The 26,226-nt window shown below is 47.8% G+C and overlaps 3 protein-coding genes across 23 annotated transcripts in view; 1 reads left to right on the forward strand and 2 right to left on the reverse strand.

Moving 5' to 3' along the window:
• LOC106584104 (protein furry homolog-like) overlaps positions 1-20,808 on the forward strand; it is a 92,617-nt gene extending 71,809 nt beyond the window's left edge. For 9 of the 21 annotated variants that reach the window (XM_082967970.1, XM_082967971.1, XM_082967959.1 and 6 more), the window contains 20 exons: positions 1,438-1,532; positions 1,968-2,596; positions 2,759-3,027; positions 3,267-3,407; positions 4,854-5,054; positions 5,339-5,500; positions 5,594-5,692; positions 5,799-5,975; positions 6,718-6,930; positions 7,953-8,129; positions 10,359-10,696; positions 10,841-10,918; positions 12,197-12,404; positions 12,508-12,657; positions 12,964-13,062; positions 13,896-13,964; positions 15,146-15,163; positions 17,362-17,472; positions 18,547-18,740; positions 18,862-20,808. In XM_082967970.1, coding sequence (XP_082824096.1) covers positions 1,438-1,532; positions 1,968-2,596; positions 2,759-3,027; positions 3,267-3,407; positions 4,854-5,054; positions 5,339-5,500; positions 5,594-5,692; positions 5,799-5,975; positions 6,718-6,930; positions 7,953-8,129; positions 10,359-10,696; positions 10,841-10,918; positions 12,197-12,404; positions 12,508-12,657; positions 12,964-13,062; positions 13,896-13,964; positions 15,146-15,163; positions 17,362-17,472; positions 18,547-18,740; positions 18,862-19,096 — 3,663 coding nt within the window. In that variant the 3' untranslated portion in view covers positions 19,097-20,808. The remainder of the gene's footprint in view (positions 1-1,437; positions 1,533-1,967; positions 2,597-2,758; positions 3,028-3,266; positions 3,408-4,853; positions 5,055-5,338; positions 5,501-5,593; positions 5,693-5,798; positions 5,976-6,717; positions 6,931-7,952; positions 8,130-10,358; positions 10,697-10,840; positions 10,919-12,196; positions 12,405-12,507; positions 12,658-12,963; positions 13,063-13,895; positions 13,965-15,145; positions 15,164-17,361; positions 17,473-18,546; positions 18,741-18,861) is intronic. The other 12 variants (XM_082967962.1, XM_014168954.3, XM_082967966.1 and 9 more) reach the window with 10 other exon arrangements.
• Positions 19,822-22,734, reverse strand: LOC106584106 (zygote arrest protein 1). The gene is made up of 4 exons (XM_014168968.3): positions 21,927-22,734; positions 21,689-21,781; positions 21,536-21,610; positions 19,822-21,425 (listed from the first exon to the last, which is right to left on the reverse strand). The coding sequence occupies exons 1-4, from the start codon at positions 22,614-22,616 to the stop codon at positions 21,282-21,284; spliced, it is 1,002 nt and encodes a 333-aa protein (XP_014024443.1). The 5' UTR covers positions 22,617-22,734; the 3' UTR covers positions 19,822-21,281.
• A 33-nt stretch (positions 22,735-22,767) lies between these two features.
• Positions 22,768-26,098, reverse strand: LOC106584105 (putative sodium/bile acid cotransporter 4). Its single transcript, XM_014168967.3, has 3 exons — positions 25,429-26,098; positions 24,725-24,935; positions 22,768-23,944 (listed from the first exon to the last, which is right to left on the reverse strand). The coding sequence occupies exons 1-3, from the start codon at positions 25,974-25,976 to the stop codon at positions 23,417-23,419; spliced, it is 1,287 nt and encodes a 428-aa protein (XP_014024442.1). The 5' UTR covers positions 25,977-26,098; the 3' UTR covers positions 22,768-23,416.
• Between the last annotated feature and the right edge of the window lie 128 nt (positions 26,099-26,226).

Here is a 26,226-nt window from a genome sequence, read left to right on the forward strand (position 1 = left end):
TCTAACCACATTGTCCGATTTCAAAAAGGCTTTACAGCGAAAGCAAAACATTAGATTATGTTAGGAGAGTACATAGACAAAAATAACCACAGCCATTTTCCAAGCAAGGACACGTGTCAATAAAACCCAAAACACAGCTAAATGAAGCACTAACCTTTGACGATCTTCATCAGATGACACTCCTAGGACATTATGTTACCCAATACATGTGTGTTTTGTTCGATAAAGTTCATATTTATATCCAAAAACAGCATTTTACATTGGCGCGTGATATTCAGAAAATGTATTCCCACCAAAACCGCCGGTGAATGTGCACATCAATTTACAAAAATACTCATAAACATTGACAAAATACATCATTATTTTAAGAATTATAGATAGACAACTCCTTTATGCAACCGCTGTGTCAGATTTTAAAATAGCTTTACGGAGAAAGCACATTTTTCAATATTCTGAGTACATAGCTCAGCCATCACGGCGAGCTATTCAGACACCCGCCAAATTCGGGGCAACCTAAACTCAGAATTAGTATTAGAAATATTGTATTACCTTTGCTGATCTTCGTCAGAATGCACTCCCAGGACTGCTGCTTCCACAAGAAATTTAGTTTTTGTTCCAAATAATCCATATTTATGTCTAAATACCTCCGTTTTGTTCGTGCGTACAGATCACTTATCCAAAGGCATAACGCGCGAGCACGGAACAAGAGACGAAACGTCAAATGTTCCATTACCGTACTTAGAAGCATGTCAAACGCTGTTTAAAATCAATCTTTATGGTATTTTTTACGTAAAATTGCGATAATATTCCAACTGGACAATAGCATATTTATTCAAGAAGAAAAAGAAGGAGGGGTGTGCTCGTGGGACCGAGCATATCCAATCCCTTTGTTGCCAGGCAGACCACTCAGTAACTGAGCTCCTATACTCTGCCCAGTGACAGGAAAATGCTCAAACCACTTTCTGAAGGCTTTAGACAGCCAATGGAAGCCTTAGGAAGTACAACGTCACCCCACAGACACTGGAGCTTCGTTAGAGAATCAAAAGAAGAACTACAATTCTGACTTTTCACTTCCTGCTTGGATTTTTCTCAGGTTTTTGCCTGCCATATGAGTTCTGTTATACTCAGACACCATTCAAACAGTTTTAGAAACTTCAGTGTGTGTTTTCTATCCAAATCTACTAATAATATGCATATTCTTGTTTCTGGGCCAGAGTAGTAACCTGTTTAAATTGGGTACGTTTTTCATCCGGCCGTGAAAATACTGCCCCTTAGCCCAGACAGGTTAAACAGGTACTATACTCCAGAGGGTTCAGCCACTCTGACCTGTGATCAGTGTGGATCAGCAACTCTGTTAGGAAGCAGCAGCCACTGGGTACTGCAGTATCAGGGGTCGGTTTGTCTCGGTGGTTGACCTCTGCTCCTCTGTCTCCTCAGGGTTTTGTTATCGAGCTGCTGCTGACTCTGGAGTCAGGGATCGACACGCTCGCTGACACCGTCAAGAACTATGACCTCCTCACTGCTTTGGCACAGTAAGCACTGACCAGTTAGATCTGGGCAATTCCACGGTAACAGTGACAATGAGACTGATTTTTCACATGAAAATGTATGTAACAAAACCAATGATTGCAAAGCAAACCATACAACTCTATGCACAAGGACTACTTAACAATTTCCAGAGTTTTACAAAAACATGTTTACAGTGCAGATGCAAAGTTTGGTAACAGAATGATGACAGTTTGTGCTGTTTGTTCCGTCATTCTGTTACCGAACTTTGCTTCTGCACTGTTCTTCAAGTAAATGTGTTTTTGTAAAATGTTCAGTGGACATTGTCTCACACTGTTACTGTGGTATTTCCCGTCGCTGATACAAACACAATTTTGTCAACTCGCGCTCTCTAAACACACACGTTATCGACACTTTAAAACCCTATGTTAGCGAAATACTTATTGTCATTTATCCTGCAGGCCCTCTGCCCATGAGCACCTGCTGGGGGCCAAGTTTGCAGCTAAAAGGAAGAGCACGGGCCAGCTGAATCTGAGTAGCGGTGGTCTTTTCCACCAAGGCCACTACCCCCACAGCCACACCCGCAGCAACTCCCTCCGCGCCAGCCTCGTGGGTGAACGTAAGGGAGACCGCCGCCGCAGTAACACCCTAGACATCGCCGACCGGCTGGCCGGTAGCCACGGCAACCTAGCCCGAACGCAGAGCTTGTCGTCGTTGCGGGAGGGTGGCAGAGGGGGTCCTGGGGAGGAGGCCATCCCTCCTGTGGACCCATCCAACCTGATGGCCACGGTGTTCTGGATAGCGGCATCCCTCCTGGAGTCGGACTATGAGTTTGAGTACCTGCTGGCCCTGCGGCTGCTCAACAAGCTACTGGGCCAGCTGCCCCTGGAGAACGCAGACAGCAGGGAGAGACTAGAGAGGGTGCAGGCCAAGCTGAAATGGTACAGCTTCCCTGGTCTGCTGCAGCTCTTCCTCAAGGGCTTCACCTCAGCCTCCACCCAGGAGCTCACCATCCACCTGCTAAGCAAGCTCATCAGCGTCTCCCGCCACACCCTGGTCGACCCCTCCCAGGTGGCAGGTAAGCGAGCAGGTATTGATCTTATCCAGCACAAGTTCCTGGCTTCATGCTTGGTAAATGGCACTAATACCCCTAGAGCCTTCCGATGGGTTTAGACCTGTTTCTCTTCCTGTGTTTGCTCAGGCGATCTAGATTCACTTGATCCTGACGTCGTCTGTTACCGTCTCCTTGTAGGTTTTCCTCTAAACATCCTGTGCCTGCTGCCTCACCTCATCCAGCACTTTGACAGCCCCACTCCGTTCTGCAAGGAGACGGCGGATAAGATAGCCAAGGTGTGTGCCGAGGAGAAGTCCGCCACGCTGTCTAACCTGGCCCACATGATGAGCCTGTACAGCGCACACAGCTACTCCAGAGACTGCGCCAACTGGATCAACGTGGTGTGTCGTTACCTGCACGACGCCTTCGCTGAGATCACGTTCAGTCTGGTCACATATCTGGCCGAGGTAAGCACCCGCAACACCAGGCTTTCATAGAAGTAATGAGGAGAATCAAAGCTGGCAACTTATTACGTAGTCCGTCCACATTACACCCACTGGTTAACCTCCGTTTACAGGAGCTTGTGTTTTTTTATTATGGCAAGTCAGCAGTTGATTGTTGATCAGCTGGTAATCAGATGTCCAACATCTAACCCATGATAGCTGCTGTGAGAGCCTGTTCCTTCCCCTTCCCCTCTCACCCCCAGTTGCTGGAGAAAGGCCTACCCAGCATGCAGCAGTCCCTGCTGCAGATCATCTACAGCCTGCTGAGTCACATTGACCTGTCTGCTGCGCCCGTTAAACAGTTCAACCTGGAGATCATGAAGATCATCGGCAAATATGTCCAGGTGAGACCTGGTTTGGCCCTTTAGGTTTCAGCCCAACACTCTGACACTGTTTAGGCCTCATCTCGGAGAGGTTTGAGAAGAATGAACGGGAATTGGCTGATACAGTACATTGTGTCAGGCAGCTCTATTCCTGTATGTGTCACGTGGCTCTTTCATTTCAGCAGATACAGCCGTTGGTGTGTAAGAGAGTGAATATGTGAGGGAGAAAGCCAGAATGACTCCATCTCTACAGAGTGACGCACTTGAAGATTTAAAGCAGGTCATGGATCTCAGGCCATTTGGACATAGTCAGCCAGCCAAGGCTCTTTATAGAAGAGTCTTTTACCAGCCCTGACCTCTGGGCTTGAACTGCGCTTCAGTCAGAGCTGCAACTGGCCTGACTACCACTCCTACCCTCCCCCACCCAGCCTCAGGACAATTCTCCACTCACCGACCTCCACAGCAGTGTGTGCTTTTGTACAAGTGGATTCTTTTGTTAGTGTGTTTGAATAAAGACTGTTAATTCAGACCGAGTTCTTTCAAGGTTGCTTGTAAGGGTTGTCAGCCTGGTCCGAGTAGGATCGAATATGCTGACCCTCAGCACAGGGGTCCCACAGGGGTGTGTGCTTAGTCCCCTCCTGTACTTCCTGTTCACCCACGACCGCGTGGTCATCGTTAGACTCCAGCCTCCAAAGCCATAGACTGTTCTCTCTGCTTCCGCACGGCAAGCAGTACCAGTGCATCAAGTCAGACACCAACAGGCTCCTGAACAGCTTCTATCCCCAAGCCATAAGACTGCTAAATATCTAACAGAATGGCTACGTGGACTAGTTGACACGTCTATGTGATTTTGACACTGTCTCCATGCAAACTCACAGGACTCTACACACTCACGCATAACATGCACACACATTTATACTGATTCTACACACGCGCACGCACACTTACCCACATGCAATCATCATTTACGCTGCTGCTACTCTGTTTATCATACATCCTGATGCCTGGTCAACTTACCCCTATACATATCTACCTCTTTCACTCCAGTATCCCTACACATTGTAAATATGGAATTGGAACTGACCCTCTATATAGCTTCTTACTTTTGTGTGTTCTTATTTTTATTTCTCATGTTTTTGTTCTACCTTGTTATTTTTAGTACTATATTGATTGCTGCATTGTTGGGTTTGAAGCTTGCATGAAAGTCATTTCACTGTACTTGTGTACGTGATATGAAAATGTCATACAGTATCATGGGAGCGCTGACTGTAGACATGTTGTTCCTTCACATCTGTGGATAGGCCTAGAATTGGATGGTGTTTTGTTTGGGAAAGAACAATGGGTTTGAGTTGAAGGACAAATATATTTAACTTTCCCTAGAACTGAGGTGTCCTCCTAAAACCATGTTTAAATTCTCTCCTATTAACAATCTAACCAACACCACCTCTGTTCCTGTGTGTTCCCCAGAGCCCGTACTGGAAGGAGGCCCAGAACATCCTGAAGCTGGTGGTGTCTCGGTCGGCCAGCCTGGTGTTGCCAGACGAGGTGCAGCGCTCCTACAGCTCCGAGTCCTCTGGATCCCCAGAGATGGCCTTCACTCGCATCTTCAACAACTCCTCTAAGGAGCTACCCGGCAAGACGCTGGACTTCCACTTCGACATCTCAGAGGTGAGGTCTTGCCTGCTCCATGTACAAATGTATGTTTTTAAACTTTGTGTTTTATGTTGTAACATGTTTTTGAATGAAACTGTAAAAGGTCAATACAAAGAAGTACCTTTCTCAGACATCTGTCCTGACCTACGTCCTCTTATCTTTTTGTCCTTCTCTGATTGATTGTTTTTTTCACTCTTTCCATGTTTCTCACTCTTCTTTTACCTTCATCCCCTACCATCTATCAGAAAATAATCAGACCTGTATAATCGAGATTAACTGGTTTAACCTTTGACCCCCAGACGCCCATCATAGGGCATAAGTACGGGGACCAGCGCACAACTGTAGGGCGGAATGGGAAACCGCAAGTCATCGCTGTGACCCGGAGCACGTCCTCCACTTCCTCTGGATCCAACTCCAACGGCCTGGTGCCTGTCAGCTGGAAGAGGCCCCAACTCTCTCAGGTACTTTCAGCCACGGGATATGTTACGATGTGGTTTGATATGTGTAACGTTGAAATGTCTCATGCGTTTTTGGTTTATGTTGTCTTAATTTAGAGGAGAACCAGAGAGAAGCTCATGAACGTTCTTTCTCTGTGTGGTCCCGAGTCTGGCGTTCCCAAGAATCCTTCTGTAAGACACCTGGCATGTCAAACTGTGAGCGAGCATGACTAGTGATCAACTTCAACAAAACATATCCTATCCCTCCATGTGCTTTATTGAACATGTTTACCATAACTGTACTCTCTCTGTCTGTGTTTAGGTGGTGTTCTCATCCAATGAGGACCTGGACTCAGGTGATCAGCAAACCAGTTTGATCCCCACGGTGGAGGAGGTGGTGAGGGAGGAGGACCTGCAGGGAGAGGATGCAGGAAGTGAGCAGCAGTTTGGAGTCTTCAAGGACTTTGATTTCCTGGACGTGGAGCTGGAAGATGCTGAGGTGAGGGGTGACTTACTGTACACTAGGATAAGTCATCTGTACACACACACACCTGTCTTGTATATGATCATTTGCAATAGTCGCTCTGCTGTTGCATCATTTCAGATCATGTCGTTGATGGGTGACAACAAATGGTTTCATTCAGTGTGTGTGATTGTGGGCTCATGCACTCAAGTACATCCGAGTGCGTGTGCAGGTCTTGGTATGACTTTTCTTCCATGTTGTCCTCTAACTGTCCCTACTGCCTACTCTTCCTAACTCACTTTGTTACCTTTCCTCCTTTCCCGCCACAAGGAGTTGCAGGTAAGTTTTGGGCCAGCAAGAGCTGCTCTCCTCAGTGCCCTGCTGTTCCCTCTGTCAGTCATGTGATTGTCACCCTGTAGAAGCACCTGTTTTGTCAGTCTAGAAACAGACAGCCAATGAAGCATGCCACAAATACTTCTTGTTTCATGATCAATGTAGTCTGCACTTTGTCCTGATTATCCTCCGCTTGTGCTTTTTAGTTTGTCTTTAAAGTTTTGCAGCTCTATGTCCGACGTGATTAGGGTCAAACAGCCTTAGAGAAAAGGCATTGTTTCCTCCCCATCCCAAACACAGCTCTTTTAGATGTGGCATGTTAGTGACGTACTTCTGTTTTCTTGTGTACTTGTGCTGTTGTGATCCATCCACATCTTCGACAGATCTCTCAAACTTCCGTTAGTTCTACTGGTATCTGACTGCTGTTTCCTTGGGTGTCCTGTAGGGGGAGAGCATGGACAACTTTAACTGGGGCGTGCGTCGCCGCTCCCTGGACAGCATGGACAAGGGGGAGGGAGACGGGGACACGCCGTCCCTGCAGGAGTGCCAGTACACCGGGAGCACGCCCAGCCTCAACCTCACCAACCAGGAGGACACGGACGAGTCGTCTGAGGAGGAGGTACTGAGCGCTAGCCAGATTCTCACCCGCTCTGGCCTCGTAAGTCTCACCCACCACCAGGGTGCCCCCGTCCCCCTCCCGTCCCCATGCTCCTCACACAGCCCGTTGGCATGGTGTGTGTGTGTCCCCGCTGAGCAGAGCTATTGCAGAGCTGCTACCTTACCCGGTATGGCCTGGGGTTAGATGCTTGCTTCCGCTGGTACCAGTCACTATTTCCCTCCCTCTACCCTCCTTCACCCCAATCCTAGATGCTCTACCCTAATTTTACCCACAAACCAGTACCCCCCTTCCCCCAGAAGTTTGTTTTTAGGTAAGTAAAGTAGAGACCCAAACACTGTACTTCTAAGAATCAGTCCAGCTTTCTGATAGGTTTAAGGTCACAGACATAATATATGTGAATCAATGAACTAACTGGGAGATAAGCTACAATAAAGTGAAACTCAAGAGTCCATAGCATGTATTTAGTCAAGTTACAACTGGCATCAAATTAACAGCATGTTCCTTTGTGAGCATGAACCCAATATCATTTTAACCCCCAATCCTCTGGCTGCCTTTCTCTTAACGTCTCTTTGCTTTGCTAAAAAAATATATATCTTCCCAGGGTGTTATCGACAATATGCTGTTATTCCTGGAGCTGCTCTTCAGTCTATGCTGTCTTATTCCTCCTTTGCGCTTGATAATGCACTGTGAGACTGATCCTCTTGGGCCCGAAGACGGCTCTGTAGTAACTTTTAAACAGTGCTACCATGAGCATGCAGCATGTCATTTGCAGACAGAGTAATGTGAGAATATATCGTTTTTTCAAATAACAACAATGTTTTGTAAGAATGCCTGGAACATAGCTGATTTTTTTTTTTTCTTGGTTAACATCTTACTCGTGTATGCCAAAAAAGAACCTTGCATGTTGAACAATAAATACTAAACGGTATAGTAGCAGATATCCTGGAGCCACGGAGCAGAGGACCAGATAATATATTGAGTTTGGAGGTTTGATTTAGTATTTACTATCTAGTTCCAAATGGAAAAGTTGAACCGTTCTTTGCGTCCGTCTCTCACTCCAGATGAACAGTGACTCGGCTACGGACGATGCCACGTCCAACCACGTGGACTCTCTGCAGCAATCGCAGGAGTCGTCCAGCAGTGCCTTGACAGAGGAGACCACGGCCCTGCTGCCCCGCCAGGACAGCACTGCACTGGAGATACCCCACTCTGACTCAAACAGCAGTCAGCTGCCTGAGGTGCGACCAATCGGGAGAAATAAATCGGGGTGCTCCGGTTCTTTCTAGCGCCTTCTTCTTTTAACCACTTTCTACCTCTGCTGGGCTCTCTCTGTCAGACTTATTTTTTTTTCACGCAGAGGGTTGGTGGCCGCCTCCTCTCTCCTCCTGCCTCTAGGGAGAGCGCTGTACCTGGGGTGTAGTGGGCTGGCTCTTGTCCTGCCTGTTCTCTGGACAGAGCCTCCTCTCTCCTCCTGCCTCTAGGGAGAGCGCTGTACCTGGGGTGCAGTGGGCTGGCTCTTGTCCTGCCTGTTCTCTGGACAGAGCCGTAAGGGGTGCTCTCTTTGTTCACATCTCCCTCCGTCTCATCTCTTTCTCTCCGCTTGTCGCGCTGCTCGGGGCTTGTGGGTGTTGTGGTGGGCTGGCTCTTGCTTTCTCTGATTTAGCTGGTTCGTGGTTCTTGCTTGTGTAATTGGGGGGGGGGGGGGGGGACGACATCATCGTCAATGCTCACCTCAGGCTAGCCGAAACGGTTCACCTCTCAATTTGGAACCTGAACATTGAAAACGAAACACCTCGTTAAATACGTGATGAGCATTGGACACCAGCGGGGCAGACCCATATGTGAGTATGAGCTCGTTAAGCCTGGCTACGCTAGAGAGCATTGTGACGCGACACAGACATGCGTTAGATATAACCAATGAGGACCGTTCACCAGGGAACACAGTTAGGGAACCCATAGTCACTAACAGCTTCCATTAGTCCATTTTATTATCTACACCTCTTCCACATAATGTTTAGGTTTTGTGTTGATGGTATGCCGCCCTTGTTTGTCCCCGACGACCCCATTCTGAATTGACCATCTCATACACACTGACACAGGACGTACATCTGCGGATTGTGCGAGGGGAAACTGAGAGGTGGGATTTTCAACGGGTGCTTTCAGTCAGAGAGAACCCCCCCCCCAGTAATGTGAATAAAGATCCCCTGTGAGCTCCTCCTGTCCCTGCCTGTACCCATCACCTCAAGGACATCTCCCCCATGATAGGCCCAGCTCTTAGTGTAATGAGCCCCAGATAAAACCATTGATTCTTTTGCTCACCCCCTCCACGACGGCCCGGACGGCCACCCACTCCTAAAAGCTTTCCGTAATGAAGCCATCGTGCCTCAGGGACGCTCTGGCAGCCTGCCACCTTCTCCTCTCTCAGTGCCTTAGACTCTTAAATGGAGGGAAACGAGGCACAGACAGAACACGTCCATTTCAATTACATGTTCTAGATCCCCCCCCCCCCAGTTCCGTGGACGTGTCTTCCATGAACACAGTTGACTTGTAGTGTTTCCTGTCTAATGACGCACACTGTGGTTTAATGCAGGTAACTACCCCCGCACAGCAGTTTGTCATTGTCAGTCGGGTAACAATGTGTCATTGTGTTCAAATGGCACGTTTTACGGTCTTCTGGAGCTAGTCATTTAGTGTGAGCCATAAATCGGTAGTTTATGATCCATCCGTATGGGTTAGAATGCATCGGGCAGGGGAGGCTGGCTCGTAATAATGAATGGAGGGAATGTAATTGTATCAGACACAGGGAAACCAGGTGTTTTGTGGGAGACCGTTCCAGCCATCACTATGAGCCCCGTCCTCCCCACCACTGATCAGAGTGCAACACATCTCGTCTAATCTGAAGGCTCGTTAGCTCTCCCAGCCTCCCAGATTGATATTGGCCCTATTTCTTTAGTGTGTTCCCTTTCTCTAGAGAGACACAGTATGAACTCTTTAAAGTGAACATCAATCTCTTGAATTATGCTGACCGTGACCTCTAATATTATTTTCTTGAATGTTCTAAAATGAGATTAAGCCAGCAATGTTTTTGTCAGGCATAGATAAAGGTTAAGTAGATCAGTGGTTTCTAACCAGGGTTAGTGGGAGCCCTGGGGGGTACTTGGCCTAGCCACAGGGGATTCTTGAGAAGACCCACAAGGCCATAAGCTTACTGGTAAAATGAGGGGGTACTCCGGGCAGAGAGAAATTCAGTTGGTGGTACAGTAAGCAACAACAACAGAAAACAGTTGGCAACCACTGAAGTAACTCTTAGGGAGACTTCTAGAAGGGCTGTTGTCATGCCAACCAACCAGTTCTGGTTCTGTGAGGTTTCGAGAGAATGTATCTTTGTATAATGATGTAGTGTTGTAGTGTGTATATATATCTATATCTGACCTGCTCCTGAGCTCCCCCTGCTGGCTGTTGTTTAGGACGGGGTGAGCATGACGGCAGCAGATGAGCTGAGCAGCAGCGTGAGCACGGACACGGGGTTTGGCAGCAGCGCCCCCCCTCTGCCCCCTGAGCTGTGTGACCTCACCGACTCCCAGGACCCCCACGACGACCTGGACCCGGCCCCCCCTCTCCCACCGGCCATAGACACCCCGCCGGGGTCCCTCTGTGAAGAGAGGGACTCCCTCACAGCCATGCCCCAGCCCCCCGTCCTAGACAGCCCCTGTGGCTCTGTGTGTGAGGAGGACGTGACGCTGGCGCTGAAGGAGCTGGACGACCGCTGTGAGGAGGAGGAGGCTGACTTCTCCGACATGTCCAGGTAAGACTGCTGTACTCTACTGACCAGTATCAGAGGACCTGTACCAGTGGTTGTGGCCTCTAGTCAGATATCTGTTTGTCGTCAGGTGTATATTGTTGGCAGGTATCCATTGATCCTGTCTCTAGATTGACATCCTGTTTTCAGTTCAGACTTGCGTGTGGAGAAGCGGAACCTGGGGGGAGTGAGTCAACAACCAGAGTGTTGCTGGCATCAATATCTCAGGTGCCACGTACTGCCGACGTGTCCTTGAGCAAGGCACTTAACCCCCTAACCTGCTCCAGGGGCACTGCTCTGCAGCTGACCATGTGTTGCTCCCAACCTGTTTTGTGTGTGTGTGTGTGTGTGTGTGTGTGTGGTGGGTCTTGGTGTCGTGACAGCAAGTATTGTATGTGCGTTCTGTGTTTGCCCAAGTAATTGATCGAGTGGACGGTTGAGTGTGTCGGGTCTGCCTGGCCTGTCTGCGATTTCTCTGGTCTTAAGAGCTGCTGTAATTGGTGAGCTCATCTCTGGCTCTACTCCCACGCGGGCCAGGCTGGTAGTGGAGCTGGGCTGGAGCAGCGGGCATCTCTCTGAAGGTGGGCCAGCTCTGGCTCCTCTCTTTCCTTTTTATATACACACGCTCATCAAGGTGGACCAACTCGGGCTAGAGGACACTGATCACAGTACAGCCACAAATCAACTCTATTCAACTACCAGAGATGTAGAAACCACGTATACACTTCTTGCTTGCTCATTCAGTACACAAGTACTAGAATTAATTTCCCCCATTTCCAAAACCCAGGCAGTTTGATTGATGGCTAGAGGGAATGGCAGTGCTCCTAATGATCCTCCCCCGGAAAACAGAGGGGCTCTGCTGTGTGTGTTCGCGCCAACAAGAAAGCTTAACTCGGCAGGAGGTGTTGCGCTGCCTGCTGTGAGATTGGGGCCTTTGTGTGTGTGTGTGTGTGTGTGTGTGTGTCAGATGCTGGGCTCAGATAGAGCTCTTCTCTGCATTCCTGTGTGGTACGGTGCCGTGTGCTAGGCAGGCTAGTGCAGCTAGCAGAGACTCAGAGTTACTGTGCTGCAGAGAGAGAGAGAGACTGTTACTGTGCTGCAGAGAGAGGGAGCGGCAGGCAGAGAGAGAGGGAGGGAGAGGGAGTTAAGATGAGGATGAGGACGAAGTCTGTGTCCTCCACAGCGCTCGGCAGCGCAGGCATCAGATACTTCTACTCCGTCTGCTTCATCAGGCTGTTCGGTCCCACAGGCCTGTGAGTATCGTGTGTGTGTGTGTGTGGTTGTGTTAAGATGGTAGGAGACCCATGTGTTCTCTTTGCTCTGTAGTAGAGCTCTGCAAAAGAAACACTGCAGCAGAAACATCTGCAGAGAGAGAGCGAGGGGAGGAGGAAGTGTGAGGTTGTTTTGGTTGCAGTCAGAGCGAGGGTTTGTGCATTCAGAATTGGGTGAATCCTGTGTGTGTGTCAGTGGTGCTAAGACAGACCCTGTGTGTTTGTCTGTTCTCAGTCAGGATGAGGGTGATCAAGATGGTTTCTCAGAGATCCAGGCCTCTCCGCCCCCCTCGCCCTTCCTCTCCGCCATCCTGGCAGCTTTCCAGCCCGTTGCCTATGACGACGAGGAGGACGCCTGGCGTTGCCATGTCAACCAGATGTTGTCGGACACGGATGGGTCCTCTGCTGTGTACACCTTCCACGTGTTCTCCCGACTATTTAAGGTGAAAGAAACAGTGGGATATGTTGTATGTTTGTTTTGTATATATTAGTGTGTGTGTGTGTGTGTTCGCTCTGTTGAATGTGTTATTGTCTTGGTGTCTGCAGAGCATGCAGAGGAAGTTTGGCTTCATCACCCACTCGTCAGTGCGTTTCCTAGGAGAGCGGCTGCAGCGAATGGGGAACCAGTTCCTCAGCTCCCTGGAGGTCATGACCTCTCACTCACAGTGCCCCACGGTGCTGCTGGACGCTGAGACGGTGAGTCTACGCCTGTTAAAACAGAGATGACCACTTCCTTAATAATGTGAAGTTATGTTGCATCATTTCTCTGGTTGCAAAAGGGAACCATGATGAAAGCTAACTGTAGCATGCTTGTCGGTGAGATATTTTTAGCGACGGCAGTAGTTGTATAATCAGCCGTACTTGTTATGTGCGCAATTGCACGTTACGCAGTGCAAATGTACTTGGCCTATACTGCAGGGAGTTGACACACTCGTGTGATGTTGTATTGTGTAGTTGGTTGTCCTTTCGTTGGTTGGTTAACGCGTCCGGTCTGTGTCGTAGTTGGTGTCATGTGGACTGCTGGAGACTCTGAAGTTTAGTGTGCTGGAGTTGCAGGAGCACCTGGACACCTACAACGGCAAGAGAGAGGCGGCTGAGGAGGTGAGCTGTCCCCGTTCATCACCATGTACATCTAACCGTTACACACTTGTCCCTATCTACAGTTACAGTACTCTGACCTATCGTTTCCTAAACCCCCAGACCACGCAATCACACATCCTTATTCTATGGCTAATTATCATAGCACATATCTGTACTCGGACCAGCCCTGCACCAGAACACTGGGTGGTACTTCAATGGCCTCTCATTTATAGTGAGGAAAACCTGAAGGCTCAATGAGCTGTCCGATTTCACCTCCAGCCCAGATCAGGGAGGAAGAGGCTGAGGGAACAGAACCGAGACAATGAGCTGAGTCATAAGGAGATAAATGTGTTGGGTGTCTCTCGTCGTCGGGTCAGCCATTGAATCACAGGAGGATATGAGTGGATTTAGCGTCCTCATTGCTAGCGACATCCTCTGCTGACGGGCTAAACATATTCTCTGGCGCTCCTAAATCAGTTAGAGGGTTGGACAGGAGGGAGGAAGGAGAGATGGAGGGGGGGGGGGGTAAAGAGAACAGATAAGATTGAGAGAGAGAGAGAGAGAGAGAGGGCTCTGGGATGCAGGGGCGCTAATTGAATGAGACGGGTGCAGTTCCTGGAAGATTGGTCTCCACCCCCCCTGGACTGGAACCGACCCGCTTTAATTCGCTAAGTACAGCACTTTTATTAAATCTACTCCCCCACCTGACCCCTGCACAAACACACACTCGTAGAAAGAAAAAAGACAATCAATTTCATGACGTATTCTCTCCCTCCCTCCCTCCCTCCCTCCCTCCCTCCCTCCCTCCCTCCCTCCCTCCCTCCCTCCCTCCCTCCCTCATCCCATTCATACAGTGGCTGGAGAACTGCAGGAAGACGTTTCGCGACAAAGACGGTAACCAACGACCCAACACTCAAGCCCAGGTATGACTAACCCACACCCATCTGAACACAGCAAATTGACGTCTTTCAGAAAATGTGACGACAGTCTGTGTTTGAGTGCCTTTTCTAACAGTCGATAAGCATCATAACACGCCTGTTTGAAACATTTTTGTTCGTCCTCGACACCATATTTGAACTACCCACAAGCCCAGTGATATAATCACTACTGAACCCTGGTGTGTCCACTGGTCCTGAAGCCAGTATTACTTCAGCTCATCATGGTAGATGTAGCTGATCTGAGGACAGCTGAGAACCTCTACCATGCGGTCTCCTCCTGTCCCCTGATAATGTTTAGTACTCTGACATCGCTGCTGGAGGTTATAGATTTATAGCCTTTTTGCTTTATAGCCCCCCTTCAGGTCAGAGGACATGCTTGGCTGTGAAAAATGAGCTAGTACAGACTAAAGCTCTGTTGTACTGTCATCAGCAGAGAGGCACATACTCATTCGCTGCTCTCTTCTACTTAACCCCCTCTTAGCTCTCTTCTCACCCCTCTTAGCTCTCTTCTCACCCCTCTTAGCTCTCTTCTCACCCCTCTTAGCTCTCTTCTCCCCCCTCTTAGCTCTCTTCTCCCCCCTCTTAGCTCTCTTCTCCCCCCTCTTAGCTCTCTTCTCCCCCCTCTTAGCTCTCTTCTCCCCCCTCTTAGCTCTCTTCTCCCCCCTCTTAGCTCTCTTCTCCCCCCTCTTAGCTCTCTTCTCCCCCCTCTTAGCTCTCTTCTCCCCCCTCTTAGCTCTCTTCTCCCCCCTCTTAGCTCTCTTCTCCCCCCTCTTAGCTCTCTTCTCCCCCCTCTTAGCTCTCTTCTCCCCCCTCTTAGCTCTCTTCTCCCCCCTCTTAGCTCTCTTCTCCCCCCTCTTAGCTCTCTTCTCCCCCCTCTTAGCTCTCTGTCCCTGTCTCTGTATTTCTACACTGCTTTGACTTGAACACACTGATCCTAGACCAGCTGATGTGCGCTGTGTTATCTAACAACCACTGTTGGGACTAAGCCTCCCCCCTGACCTGAGAATGGGCGTTATGATGGAGGGGGGGGGGGGTTACCCCTCCCCTCCTCGCCTGTCAGGTCACTATATCAGGGTTTCGATGTGAAGGCTCACTAATTCTTGGTCTTTCTCTCTTCCTGTTTTGTTTGTTTGTTTTTGTGACCTGCTCACCCTCTTGCTTATTAGCAAATGGAAAAACTAGCAGTAAGTGGTTCTCTAAGTATTCTAGACTCCAATATAATCATGATGTCCGGACAACACACTGACCATCTCATCCCTCTCCGCGGGTACCTGCCGCAGTCGTCAACCAACCAAGGCCTGGGCCCTCTGACTCCACCTCTCTCTCATATATCTAAATCATTTCCCCAAGCCTACTGTTTCTCATCATTGGCATGTATGCAGATATATGCTCTACTCTTGGCTTCGCCTTGACTGAATAATCTTGTCAACGTCTTAACCCCTACCTCATCCCTACTGATTTGCACAGCAGATGTAAAATCGCGCAAATGAAATCATGATTGTGGTAGTTGTCTGCCTGATTTGAGAGGGGGATGTTGCCCTGGGTTACGGGGAGGGGAGCGGGAGAGGGAGAGCTGTGAAGCCATGTTTCGTCTACCTTCATTTTGCATGCTTATTGCACCATTCCCATATCTGTTCAAATTCCCATTCTCTTCCATGTTTCCTGCATTAGAGAGAATGTTTTGATAATTCCAGTAACACATTTGGTCGGTTTAGCTCCGTGGTTGGACAGACCTTATCCATAGGGGTCGTGACAGACAGGTGGTGATGGTCTTTGTATAACCCAGTCCTCCATGGCTAATATTGATGCCGACCTCTGGTTGGTTAGTAGCTAGTTAATAGGGCTAGACTGTCACCTAGGCCTCGTTGGTTCTCTTTAGGGCAGGGGTCTCCAACAAGTCGATTACAGCCCACCGATGAGTAGCTCGCCAAACAATTCTGAAAGTACACTGTATATACAAAAGTATGTGGACACCCCTTCAGATTAGTTGATTCGGCTATTTCAGTCACTTCCGTTGCTGACCGGTGTATAACATCAGGCACACAGCCATGCAATCTCCATGGACAAACATTGGCAGTAGAATGGCCTTACTGAAGAGCTCAGTGACTTTCAACGTGGCACTGTCATAGGATGCCACCTTTCCAACAAGTCAGTTCGTCAAATTTCTGCCCTGCTAGAGCTGCCCCGGTGAACTGTAAGTGCTGTTATTGTGAAGTAGAAACGTCTAGGAGCAACAACGGCTCAGCTGCGAAGTGGTAGGCCGCAAAAGCTCACAGAACGGCAGTGCGTAAATAATTGTTTTTACAAATAACAATAATAATAATTGTGGGTACTCAGTTGCAAACTGCCTCTGGAAGCAACATCAGCACAATAACTGTTCGTCGGGAGCTTCATGAAATGGCTGTCCATGGCTGAGCATCTGCACACAAGCCTAAGATCACCATGTGCAATGCCAAGCGTTGGCTGGAGTGGTGTAAAGCTCACCGCCATTGGACTCTGGAGGAGTGATGAATCACGCTTCACCATCTGGCAGTCCAACGCACGAATCTGGGTTTGGCAGATGCCAGGAGAAGGGAACCTGCCCGACTGCATAGTGCCAACTATAAAGTTTGGTGGAGGAGGAATAATGGTCTGGGGTTGTTTTTCATGGTTCAGTCTAGGCCCCCTTAGTTCCAGTGAAGGGAAATCTTAACGCTACAGCATACGGTGACATTCTAGACGATTCTGTGCTTCCAACTTTGTGGCAACGGCATGACAATGCCCCCATGCACAAAGCGAGGACCATACAGGAATGGCTTGTCAAGACCGGTGTGGAAGAACTTGTCTGGCCTACACAGAGCCCTGACCTCAACCCCATCTAACACCTTTGGGATGCATTGGAACGCCGACTGCGAGCCAGGCCTAATCACCCAACATCAGTGCCCGACCTCACTAATGGTCTTGTGGCTGAATGGAAGTGAGGAAAAATAAAACTGAGAACATAATTTGGGAAAGAAATCACAGATTTTATAGGGCCCCCCGTGGAGTTGTTTATACTCCAAAGGTGTATTGACAGAACACCGTGCACTACTTTGTCTTGTACACTAAGGACCCGGGGAAGAGCTGCGGGGGGAGAAGAGAAGAAAGTAGCTATTTGAAAGCTCAAAAAAAGAAGTAGCTCACAAGGTTTAAATGTTTTTTTTTTTAAAGTAACTCATGCTAGAAAAGGTTGGAGACCCCTGCTGTAGGGACATCGCTCCGCGCCTTGTTAACCCTTTCATCTCCTCCCCCGTTAGTCTCTAACCCAGGATATCCGTCCGTCTTATCACGTGACCATTATGACCTGGTGTGGCTGTAGCGCGTGTGAGCGGTGTGTTACTGTCTCTGCTCTCTCTCTCTGTAGGAGCTGGAGCTGTGTCGCAGGCTCTATAAACTGCACTTCCAGCTGCTGCTGCTCTTCCAGGCCTACTGCAAACTCATCAGTCATGTGGACACCATCAAGAGAGAGGCAGAGGTGAGACTGGGCAAGGGGTTTGCACCCAAACACTTCTCAACAGGGCCTGTGTGGTGGGACACTCCATGTGGGTGGTACAGAAGGGCAGCATGAAAACAGTTCTAGGCTGTGTTAATAGGGGTCAGTTGTGTCATTTATTTACATGCCAAAAAGTAACATCGCAAGTCACCCACTGAAGCACACTTGGAGTGTTTCACGTCTCACGCACCAGTGTGTGCTAGGTCAACACAGAGAGGGTCTGTTTGGTTTATTTCCCTTCCCCAATGAGCTCTTTAATTGGACTTCAGGTTGGTTTCAGGAAAGCTTCAGACACCACATCTTCCCTGAAAGGAAAACAAGCAGTGACAACGCACACGCTCAATTAAACTCACTTGCTTCCTGTGTATATACACTGAGTGTACAAAACATTAGGAACACCCGCTCTTTCCATGAGACTGACCAGGTAAATTTAAGTTAAAGCTATGATCCCTTATTGATGTCACCTTGTAAATCCACTTCAATCAGTGTAGATGAAGGGGAGGAGACAGGTTAAATGATTTTTTTTAAGCCTTGAGACAATTGAGACATGGATTGTGTGTGCCTGCCATTCAGTGGGTGAACGAGCAAGCTTATGCTTTTTGGAATGAAAGATACTGTAACGGCAAAAGTCGATCTGTAAAGTCATGAGCCATTTTTGTAGATGACGATGTACAAATGTGCCCTGGAGAAAAGATATAAACATTCTCCAAGATACCTCCATGTATATGCTCTTTCTCTCACGCGCACGATTTTGCCGACCAGACATACAAGCACTCAGACATAGTGACAGTCAGGCACTCTCTCAGTCCCTATCTAGATGTTCTGCTGCTGTCTAGCCCTGCTGTCTCATGGTTTTTTACTGGAGATAAATCTCATTAAATCCCCTGAATGAGAGTGAATCATTTCTCACATGGAGAGATGAGGTCAGATTTTTCAATTAATCACATCAATACTAATTGCATTGCTTCATTGACTTTCTAGACAAGTCTTGCACGTGCTCAAATACACGTGAGATTATCTCTGTGGTTATCTGACCTTTTTGGGTGTGTCTCCAAGGTGACCAACATGTCAGAGGAGCTGGCCATCCTTGAGAGCTGTTTGAAGCAGGTGGAGTCGGGGGTTGATGGACAGGAGGATGTGGGCGTGTCGGATGCCTCCCAGACCAGTACGGAGACAGCCATCCAATCACTGATTGAGACCCTGAGAGCCAGAGACTTCGGCTCTGCCCTCACACAGGTCAAAACCTTCAGGTAAAGAAACGAAGGACAACATCTTTTCTACCCTACATCTATTCCTCAATGTATAGACTACACAGGCATGCGTCAAGTCTTCTGTCCTGATGCTCTCTTCCTCCTCTCTCTCCTCCACTAGGTCTCTGTGGCCTAACGACATCTTTGGGAACGAGTCAGACGACGCGGTCCAGACTCTCCTGCACATCTACTTCCGTCACCAGACGCTGGGCCAGACAGGCTGCCTGGCCGTGGTGGGGCCCAGCAGGGACCTGTCCCAGGCCAGCGGGCGCCTCATGGAGCTCAACCTGCAGATCAGAGAGGCTCTGAGCCAGGCCCAGGCCCCCCAGACCACAGTGGTCAGCACTGGACTGTGAGCCTTCAGGCCCAAAGACTGGACTGGACTAGTCTAGACTGGACTGCAGTAGACCTCTCCTGTACCACCCACAGCTTCCATCTGCTCTGGAGGCTGGGGAGACAGGGACGTGTGTCAGGGGAGGACAGAAGAGACTCCACCTAATAAGGGCTAAAGGATGTGTGGGAATAACTGTGACTCATATTAATATATATTACATATATAAAATACTTTAAAAGCTCGTATCTGTTTTCCCAGAATAAGCCACCTTGCCAAATTCAGCTGCAATAAGTCGGGGTATTATGTGACTGGTGAAGACTGGGCCAGGAGCGAGAAGTAGGAAGGCGACAATGGGGATGATGATGCTAAACTGGAAGCGTTTTGGCGGAAATTACCTGATGGGTCTCCCATATTGGCCAGTTGCCTCCTCAGCCCCTCTCAGGAGACTGGTTGGGGTTTGAGGTTCGGTCAGGGAGATGTGGTGTTATTCTTGTAGCAGAAGAGTTGGAGCATGGGCTCCTTGGGAGTCGGTCCGGAAGGAAACCGGGTGGCTTTGTGAGAGGACAGGGCAGTCCTTGTCAAGATTCATAAACAAACACAAAAACAAAGAAAAAAATATAATAGTTTTCAAAAGCATGCTTGAAAGAGAGAAGCACTGCAATAATATTTTTTGAGAAATGTACTATTTTTTATTAGAGCTAACATCCTAGGTTGTAAATGTTAGGGTATTTAACGTGTAATTGTAACTCTAGGGGAGCTGTCTCCCCCCCCCCCCCCCCCTTAGGGACTGGAAAAAGATAAATGGATCTGTTTATTGACCTGCGTTGGAGACTAGCATCATCTTCAGCAGGTCTTCTAATGAAACTCACTCTGTAACCAAATAAGTAGCTACCTGTAGACTTTAGGCTGTGTGGTGTACATTTAATATTCTTGTATACACAAATGCATATAATTGCACAGAAGTGCAGACTGGCTACAACTCATTATGTAAACATCTAACTTATTTTACTCTGTATATATTTTAGAAAATGTAGTGTAAAACCAGTATTTTCCCCTTGTACTTTTGTTGCACTGTTAATCCGAATAGGATGTATGAAGCTGATGGCTGATATTGAGTAACTAATGACCCGCTCCACTATTATAATCCTTTCACACGAACTTTAACATTTCCCAAAGATTGGCCTGCCTGGTGGGGATTGTGGCTCAGAGTCAATTTGAACTGGTTAAAGGCGCTAGCTAGCGTAGATTCTGCTTCCTGTTGGACTGCCACAGCCCAACCAAGCCCAGTCCTATGCATTCCTTTTCTCCACTGTGATCTCCATGTTGGCCCTGTACCCCGGAACAGGCTCCTCTAAGAAGACTTATGAGGGGAAACTGAGGCCTGTGTTTGTCCATGTTGGCTGCGCACAGCTGCACTGATGGTGTGCCACGGCCCTGTGTTCTGAGGGGAAACTGCTGCCATTAAGGCTCTGCTTTTGCTTCTGAAAAGGCACTGCTTGCTGCCTGCCAAACATGAACTTGATGTCTGAAAGTGTTGCAGGAAACTTGTCATGGCACATTGTAAACGATCACTGTACTCATTCCTCAGAGAACTTGTCTGTTGCATTTGAATGCTGATCTTAGTTATTTAACAGATATTTACCTGAAATTGTTTATTGTAGGGATGCATTACCAATATACTTTTGTCATCACATACCAAGCCTTCTCTCTGGATAAATAAAAACTTGATATGAATTTCTCTGCTGTTATTCAGTTAAAGGCCCATTGCAGACAGAACATGTTATTTCCACACATTTAAAAGTCAAACCTCTGACTGCAAGTTCAGGTTAATTAGACCAGACAGTTTTAGCAAAATTATTGCTTAACTTGACCAATTTGGTGTGCATTGAACTATGCTGCTGAGCTCAATAGCTGACATACTACTACAAGCTTGCGCCACTGACCGTCACATGCATAGTGATTAGCATTTAACCACTGACAAGCCATCCTAGACAGGGAGAGAAGAATGCCACAGAATGTAGACTGCTTGGTATTGCCACTTTATTTCACATTCAGAAGTGTTTTCCTGCAATCACTATCATAATGAAAATAAAAGGCATAACAGAAAATAATGAAATCCAAAAGTATTCTCCATCCCAGAGCCTCATTAAATGTGCACAGGGGCTTCTCTGGGCTGCAGGACTTAGATGTTCATGTGCAGGTTCCTGCTAGATGATGTATTTGAAACTGAAGGTGCGGTCACAGGAGAGCCGCTTGCCCTTGCACCTGCCACACAGATCCTGTCTGTGGGGGCGTTTGGGGTCAATGTGGCGAGGGGTCACTTCGCACACGCAGCGCGACTTGTTGCAAGTCTGTGGAGACAGAGGACAAGGTTAAGTGGAGGACCCAAGTTTAGTGTCAAGTCATGGTTTAACCTGTTGGTTTGTGAGTTTAACAATGTACAGAGGCCTAGATCCTTAACCTGGCATGTGATGTCCTCCACCCGGTAAGGATTGAAGGACTTCTGGCAGGTTCTACAGAACTGCTTGAAGTAGACCTGAAACAGAGACGGCACTTGATAAGAGGCACTAACACTAGTCATATGTCAGGGATTGAATGGACCAGCTTACTATACCTTACTCGTTCCTTGGACGCACCAAACGTATGCGCTCTCCCAACGCAGGTTGCAGTCTCTGCAGTGATAGTACCCATACTTCTGCTCCAGAAACTAGGAAGGCATTGAGTCTAGTCAGAATGCGAATTACATAGAGCATCTTGTACACAGCCACTTATACAATTACTCACAAGTCAAATGTTTATTTTGGGTCTTTCAGACTGACCGAATAAACGTATTGTCAGCGCTTGGGGCTCACCTGAAACCTCACGCGGGTCTTGACTTCCGATCCATCCTGATCGGCTTTGACATCCTCGGTCGTAACTGACCGGTCAGTCTTCTTACTAGTTTTTTTACCAGGCCCAGTCTTTTCGTCCTTTGCCTTTTCTGTTTTGTCCTCTGTAGACTTTTCGCCTTTGTTCTTTTTCCCGGCCTTCACGGTTTCAGGTGGGTCGCCGGTCGGTGCTTCACTCGGTCCCCCTTTGTCGTCTTCCAGAAAATATGCAAGTCTCCTAGAAGCGACAGGCGAGTAGACCGCCAGTGTGCGAGGGTAGAGCACGCCTCCCACCGAGCTGCCTGGACTACCGGCAGGGCTACCGGGTGTCTGGGCCTCCTGTTTCCTCTTGCGCAAAGCGTCTCGCTTTCCGGTCATGAGAGTCCTTGGGCCGAGGGAGCACTGCACGGAGACATCCTTCTTCGGGTTGACCTGCACAGCGACATCTTTGGTATTTGCTTTCCGTAGCCTCGGTGTAAGATTGGGGTTTATTTGAGACAAGATGGATTTAAGTTGCGCGCGCTGGTGGTTATCAAAATAGTCCTCTGTAGCCACATAGTTGGCCAAATAATTGTTTCTCCAGCCCGCACCTTTTGGTTTGGGATACCTGCCAGAATAAGGGTTGTAAGATGAATAGAAATAACTGTCGATCGACTCGTCTACATATGTAGCCATTTTTCCTCAGCCAACTTGGGTTATTTGGTTTACCAATTTAAATAGATTGACGAGACACGATTTCATTAATTGTACGCAGGTGTGGCAGTCCTCCTAAATTGGCCTCCAAGACCAATCCGCAAATATAACGGAACTGCGCAAGATTACAGAATGCAGAAGTGTCAGTAGATGTTTTATTTTTCCTATATCATATATATTTTAATATACATTGATAAACATATACACAATTGTATATTTTACAGACGGGTTGTCATCGTACATATATGGTGATATGGAGTAGTTAGGTTTTGTTGAAGAATTGTACTGCATGATTTTTCTTCTTCAACTGAAACTATAGGCACCAAAACATGTACCCTTGAACTTGAATACTTGCTTTGAATGCAAAACAATCATTGACAATGTTAGCTATGTAGCTCATGATCATGTTTGACTTTACAAGCAAGTGACATGATACATTTGGCAAACCGCTGTTGTCCTGCATCAGTAATGGGAGAGTGGATGAATATATTTTATGAAATCCATTTTCACAGCCATTTTGATTCATACAAAAAAAATGTTGAAGTAAGCTCAGATATGCTTTTTTTTTTACTTCTATGAACCTGTTCATCATTTTTTTTCATGGTCTTATGAATTGCTTCAAATATATTTTGTAACATTCTCTCCCTTCATAAATAGTTGCAGTCTTCTGTCCTGTCATGAGACACTCCTGCAGGATTGTTTTTGATAGTGATGTCATGAGCGGACCTGAATGTCTTTATGCGCCACTCCACCGATGGTGGGCCGTCATCGTCTCATGCGCACTAAACAGGAGTAGAGTCCGGACAAGGCTCCAGCATGATGAGATTTGGGTCACTCGTGATCACCGCCCCATAAGAAGTGTCAAAACCCATATCCTCGTCTTCAAACCTATTATATCCAATCTCCCTGTTGCCCCCTGGTGGGTTTGTGTCTGGTTTGTGCAGAACCTCTTTCCTGTACATCCGGTAGGCCAGGATGACGATGCCGGCCTCGGCTGCCTGGAAGAGGGCGTAGAGCAGAGGGAACATATACATGCACCCCATCAGCTGTGGTGGGAAGGCCATCTTCAGGATGGCTGTGCAGAGCTGCACGTTCTGGCACCCGGTCTCCAGGGACACGGTCCTGCGGCTGTTGGGCGGTAGGTCGAAGAGGGTGGCCAGGCCGTAGCCTGCAGCGTAGCCACATGCAGGCATCAGGACAGCCACCACATAGACAGAAGGAGGGATGGTGGCCAGCAGCTCTGGCCCCAATATGGCCGCCGTCATGATGAACAGCATCACCAGGGTCACCAGCAGAGACCACAGAGACACCTGGGGAAACAAACAGCACGGAATCAACAAAGGATTTATGACATCGGCATTCTCTACATCCAGATAGTTTTAGGAGGGTGGAGGGAAGAAACAATGGATGCATTTTCAGGATATTCAAACAGAACCAGTATTATTAAGCAGCAAGGAAAAGCCACAAGTGAGCATGGTCCACTTGAATCGATGTTATTTCTTGCATCCCTTCCCCTCTGTGGATCTATCATCCAGTTCTATGACTCTGTCACACATCTCGTGCCCCTCCCTCTCCTGTCTGAGCTGCCTTTAGATACATTCATCTGAAAGGGAGGGGCCGAGGGGCTCTCCCTGACAGTACTCTGCCTCTGAGGTCACTGTGCAATGTGGGCAGGCTTTGTCGCCACTAAAAGCTAGACATAAAAAATGACTCAATGGGTACAATGTCACACTCGTGATTACAAAGTCAAAAGATCCACAAATGACTTTTACAAAAATGTTGATTTATTTTACTTGCAAAACTACCCTGTTTAATCATAAAATGTACTATTTTAGTCTTGTTAATGTGACACTTAGAATCAGGAAATAATGTAGGTAATTCTACATATGTATTCTTTATATAGTACCTAGATCTAATACATTTTATTGATGAATTTCGTGTAATGTCATATTTCTAAACTAAACTATAAAAAGGAGAAGGGCAAAGGAATATAACAAAACAGCTTTTCACTAGCTGTCTAAAGTATGTGCCAAGTGCTCTCAATCTCACAATGAACCAGTCAACCCGTCTCCAAACCTTCCTCTATAGACCTTTAAAACGATGTCCGCAGCTCGGTTGTAGCGGTACCGGAGCAAGACCCCCAGGCCGATGGGGATGAGAGTGCTACAGAGGGTGAGGATGATCGCGCCGAACGGCATCAGGTTGACCACCGGGGTGTTGATCCAGGCGCGGCTGTATATCCACAGACACAGAGGCATCAGAACCAGCGCTAGGACCGTGGATGAAATGGTCATGATGATGCTGAAAAGATAAAGACAAAAGTGTATCACACCGTCACATGAACTTTATTCGAGTCCCCAAAAGCAGAGTGACCAGTACATTAATATTACTTTTTAGAATGGTGGACGAATATTAAGTGATGGATCCTCAAATAATGACATCGTGTTCTATTTAATAAATTAAGATGTGTTCAAATCAATCTGTTTTGACAATTTGGACCACAAGTCCCAACAGTAGGCTATGCTGGAGATACGACCGTGCGTAAAATTCCATTTTAATTGTCATGCGTAAAACTCTACCAATATGCGTAAAATCCAAGTAATAGGCTACGTGTGTCTAAACTTCGAGTTATAGGCATCGTGAATAAAGTGCAATATCGGACAATGTATCAATTAATATAGGTTTAGGTTTCCATTCATCCAAGTAGGCTATAAATTGAGATCTTTTTATTTGAGGTACATTTTATAGTCCACTTGGAAAGGTGGGAGGTAGTTGTATTCGTTCCTTTAGTTACCTCAGATTCATCTCCCCGTTCACTAATAACGACATGATGTTGGATAGGTTTCCTCCTGGACAGCAGCCACACAGTAGCACGGCCATAGCCGCCACATCGTCGAGAGAGAATGCCAAAGCAAGCAGGAAGGCGACCAGGGGCATGATAACAAACTGGCACACTATCGCCAGCAGAATCCCGATGGGTCTGCGGATATGTTCCCCAAGCTGGCTCACATCTACCGTACACCCTAGGCCCAGCATGGTGAAGCACAGGACAATCCCTACAAACACATTGATTCCGTGATTTAGCGGGGAATCCCAAAAAGCAATCACCAAGTGAGCGGGTTCCGTCGGTGGCAGTTTAGCCCGAAGCCCAGCAGCAAACGCAGTCCTTAGAGTGTTGACTTTCAGAGATACCGGGTCGTTCGTTACGCGTAATTCTGTCATGGCGAGCTCATCTGTGAAGCCTTCGTAGAGTCGGGAGATGGTGTCATTCATGGTGAAGTTGAGGAATTCTGTTAGGCCAGCAGTTGGAACATCAGTGACCACCACGCTTGAGTTCTCCATCGCCTTACCAGGGTACAGATGCTCTCCACAGTCGGTGTCCACCTGAAGGTGTCAGTGCGTGAACGGTGGTCCCCTAGCGGTGCATCGTCTTTGCGCGCTGTAACCAATGACAGAGGAATAAACTCGAGGCTCAAGTGGTCAGAGAATGCGGTGCACCGTTTTAAACACAGACCATGAGAACCACATAGTGACGTTTGGGGCCACGGATTGGCTCACAGCTGACACGCGCGCCAGCATTCCAGAAAGACGC

This window comes from Salmo salar, chromosome 23 (assembly GCF_965601325.2).
Source record: "Salmo salar chromosome 23, fSalSal1, whole genome shotgun sequence".
NCBI lineage: Eukaryota > Metazoa > Chordata > Actinopteri > Salmoniformes > Salmonidae > Salmo > Salmo salar.

Bases quoted from the DNA above. Each gene is read 5' to 3' on its own strand.
- LOC106584105 (XM_014168967.3), bottom strand. From the start codon at position 25,976: ATGGAGAACTCAAGCGTGGTGGTCACTGATGTTCCAACTGCTGGCCTA. The intron at 24,936-25,428 runs GTAACTAAAGGA...TTATCTTTTCAG, and splicing joins AACGGGGAGATGAATCTGAG to CATCATCATGACCATTTCAT. The intron at 23,945-24,724 runs GTCTATAGAGGA...TTGTTTCCCCAG, and splicing joins CTGCGGACATCGTTTTAAAG to GTGTCTCTGTGGTCTCTGCT.
- LOC106584106 (XM_014168968.3), bottom strand. From the start codon at position 22,616: ATGGCTACATATGTAGACGAGTCGATCGACAGTTATTTCTATTCATCT. The intron at 21,782-21,926 runs GTGAGCCCCAAG...ATGCCTTCCTAG, and splicing joins AGACCCGCGTGAGGTTTCAG to TTTCTGGAGCAGAAGTATGG. The intron at 21,426-21,535 runs GTTAAGGATCTA...CTGTCTCCACAG, and splicing joins TGGAGGACATCACATGCCAG to ACTTGCAACAAGTCGCGCTG.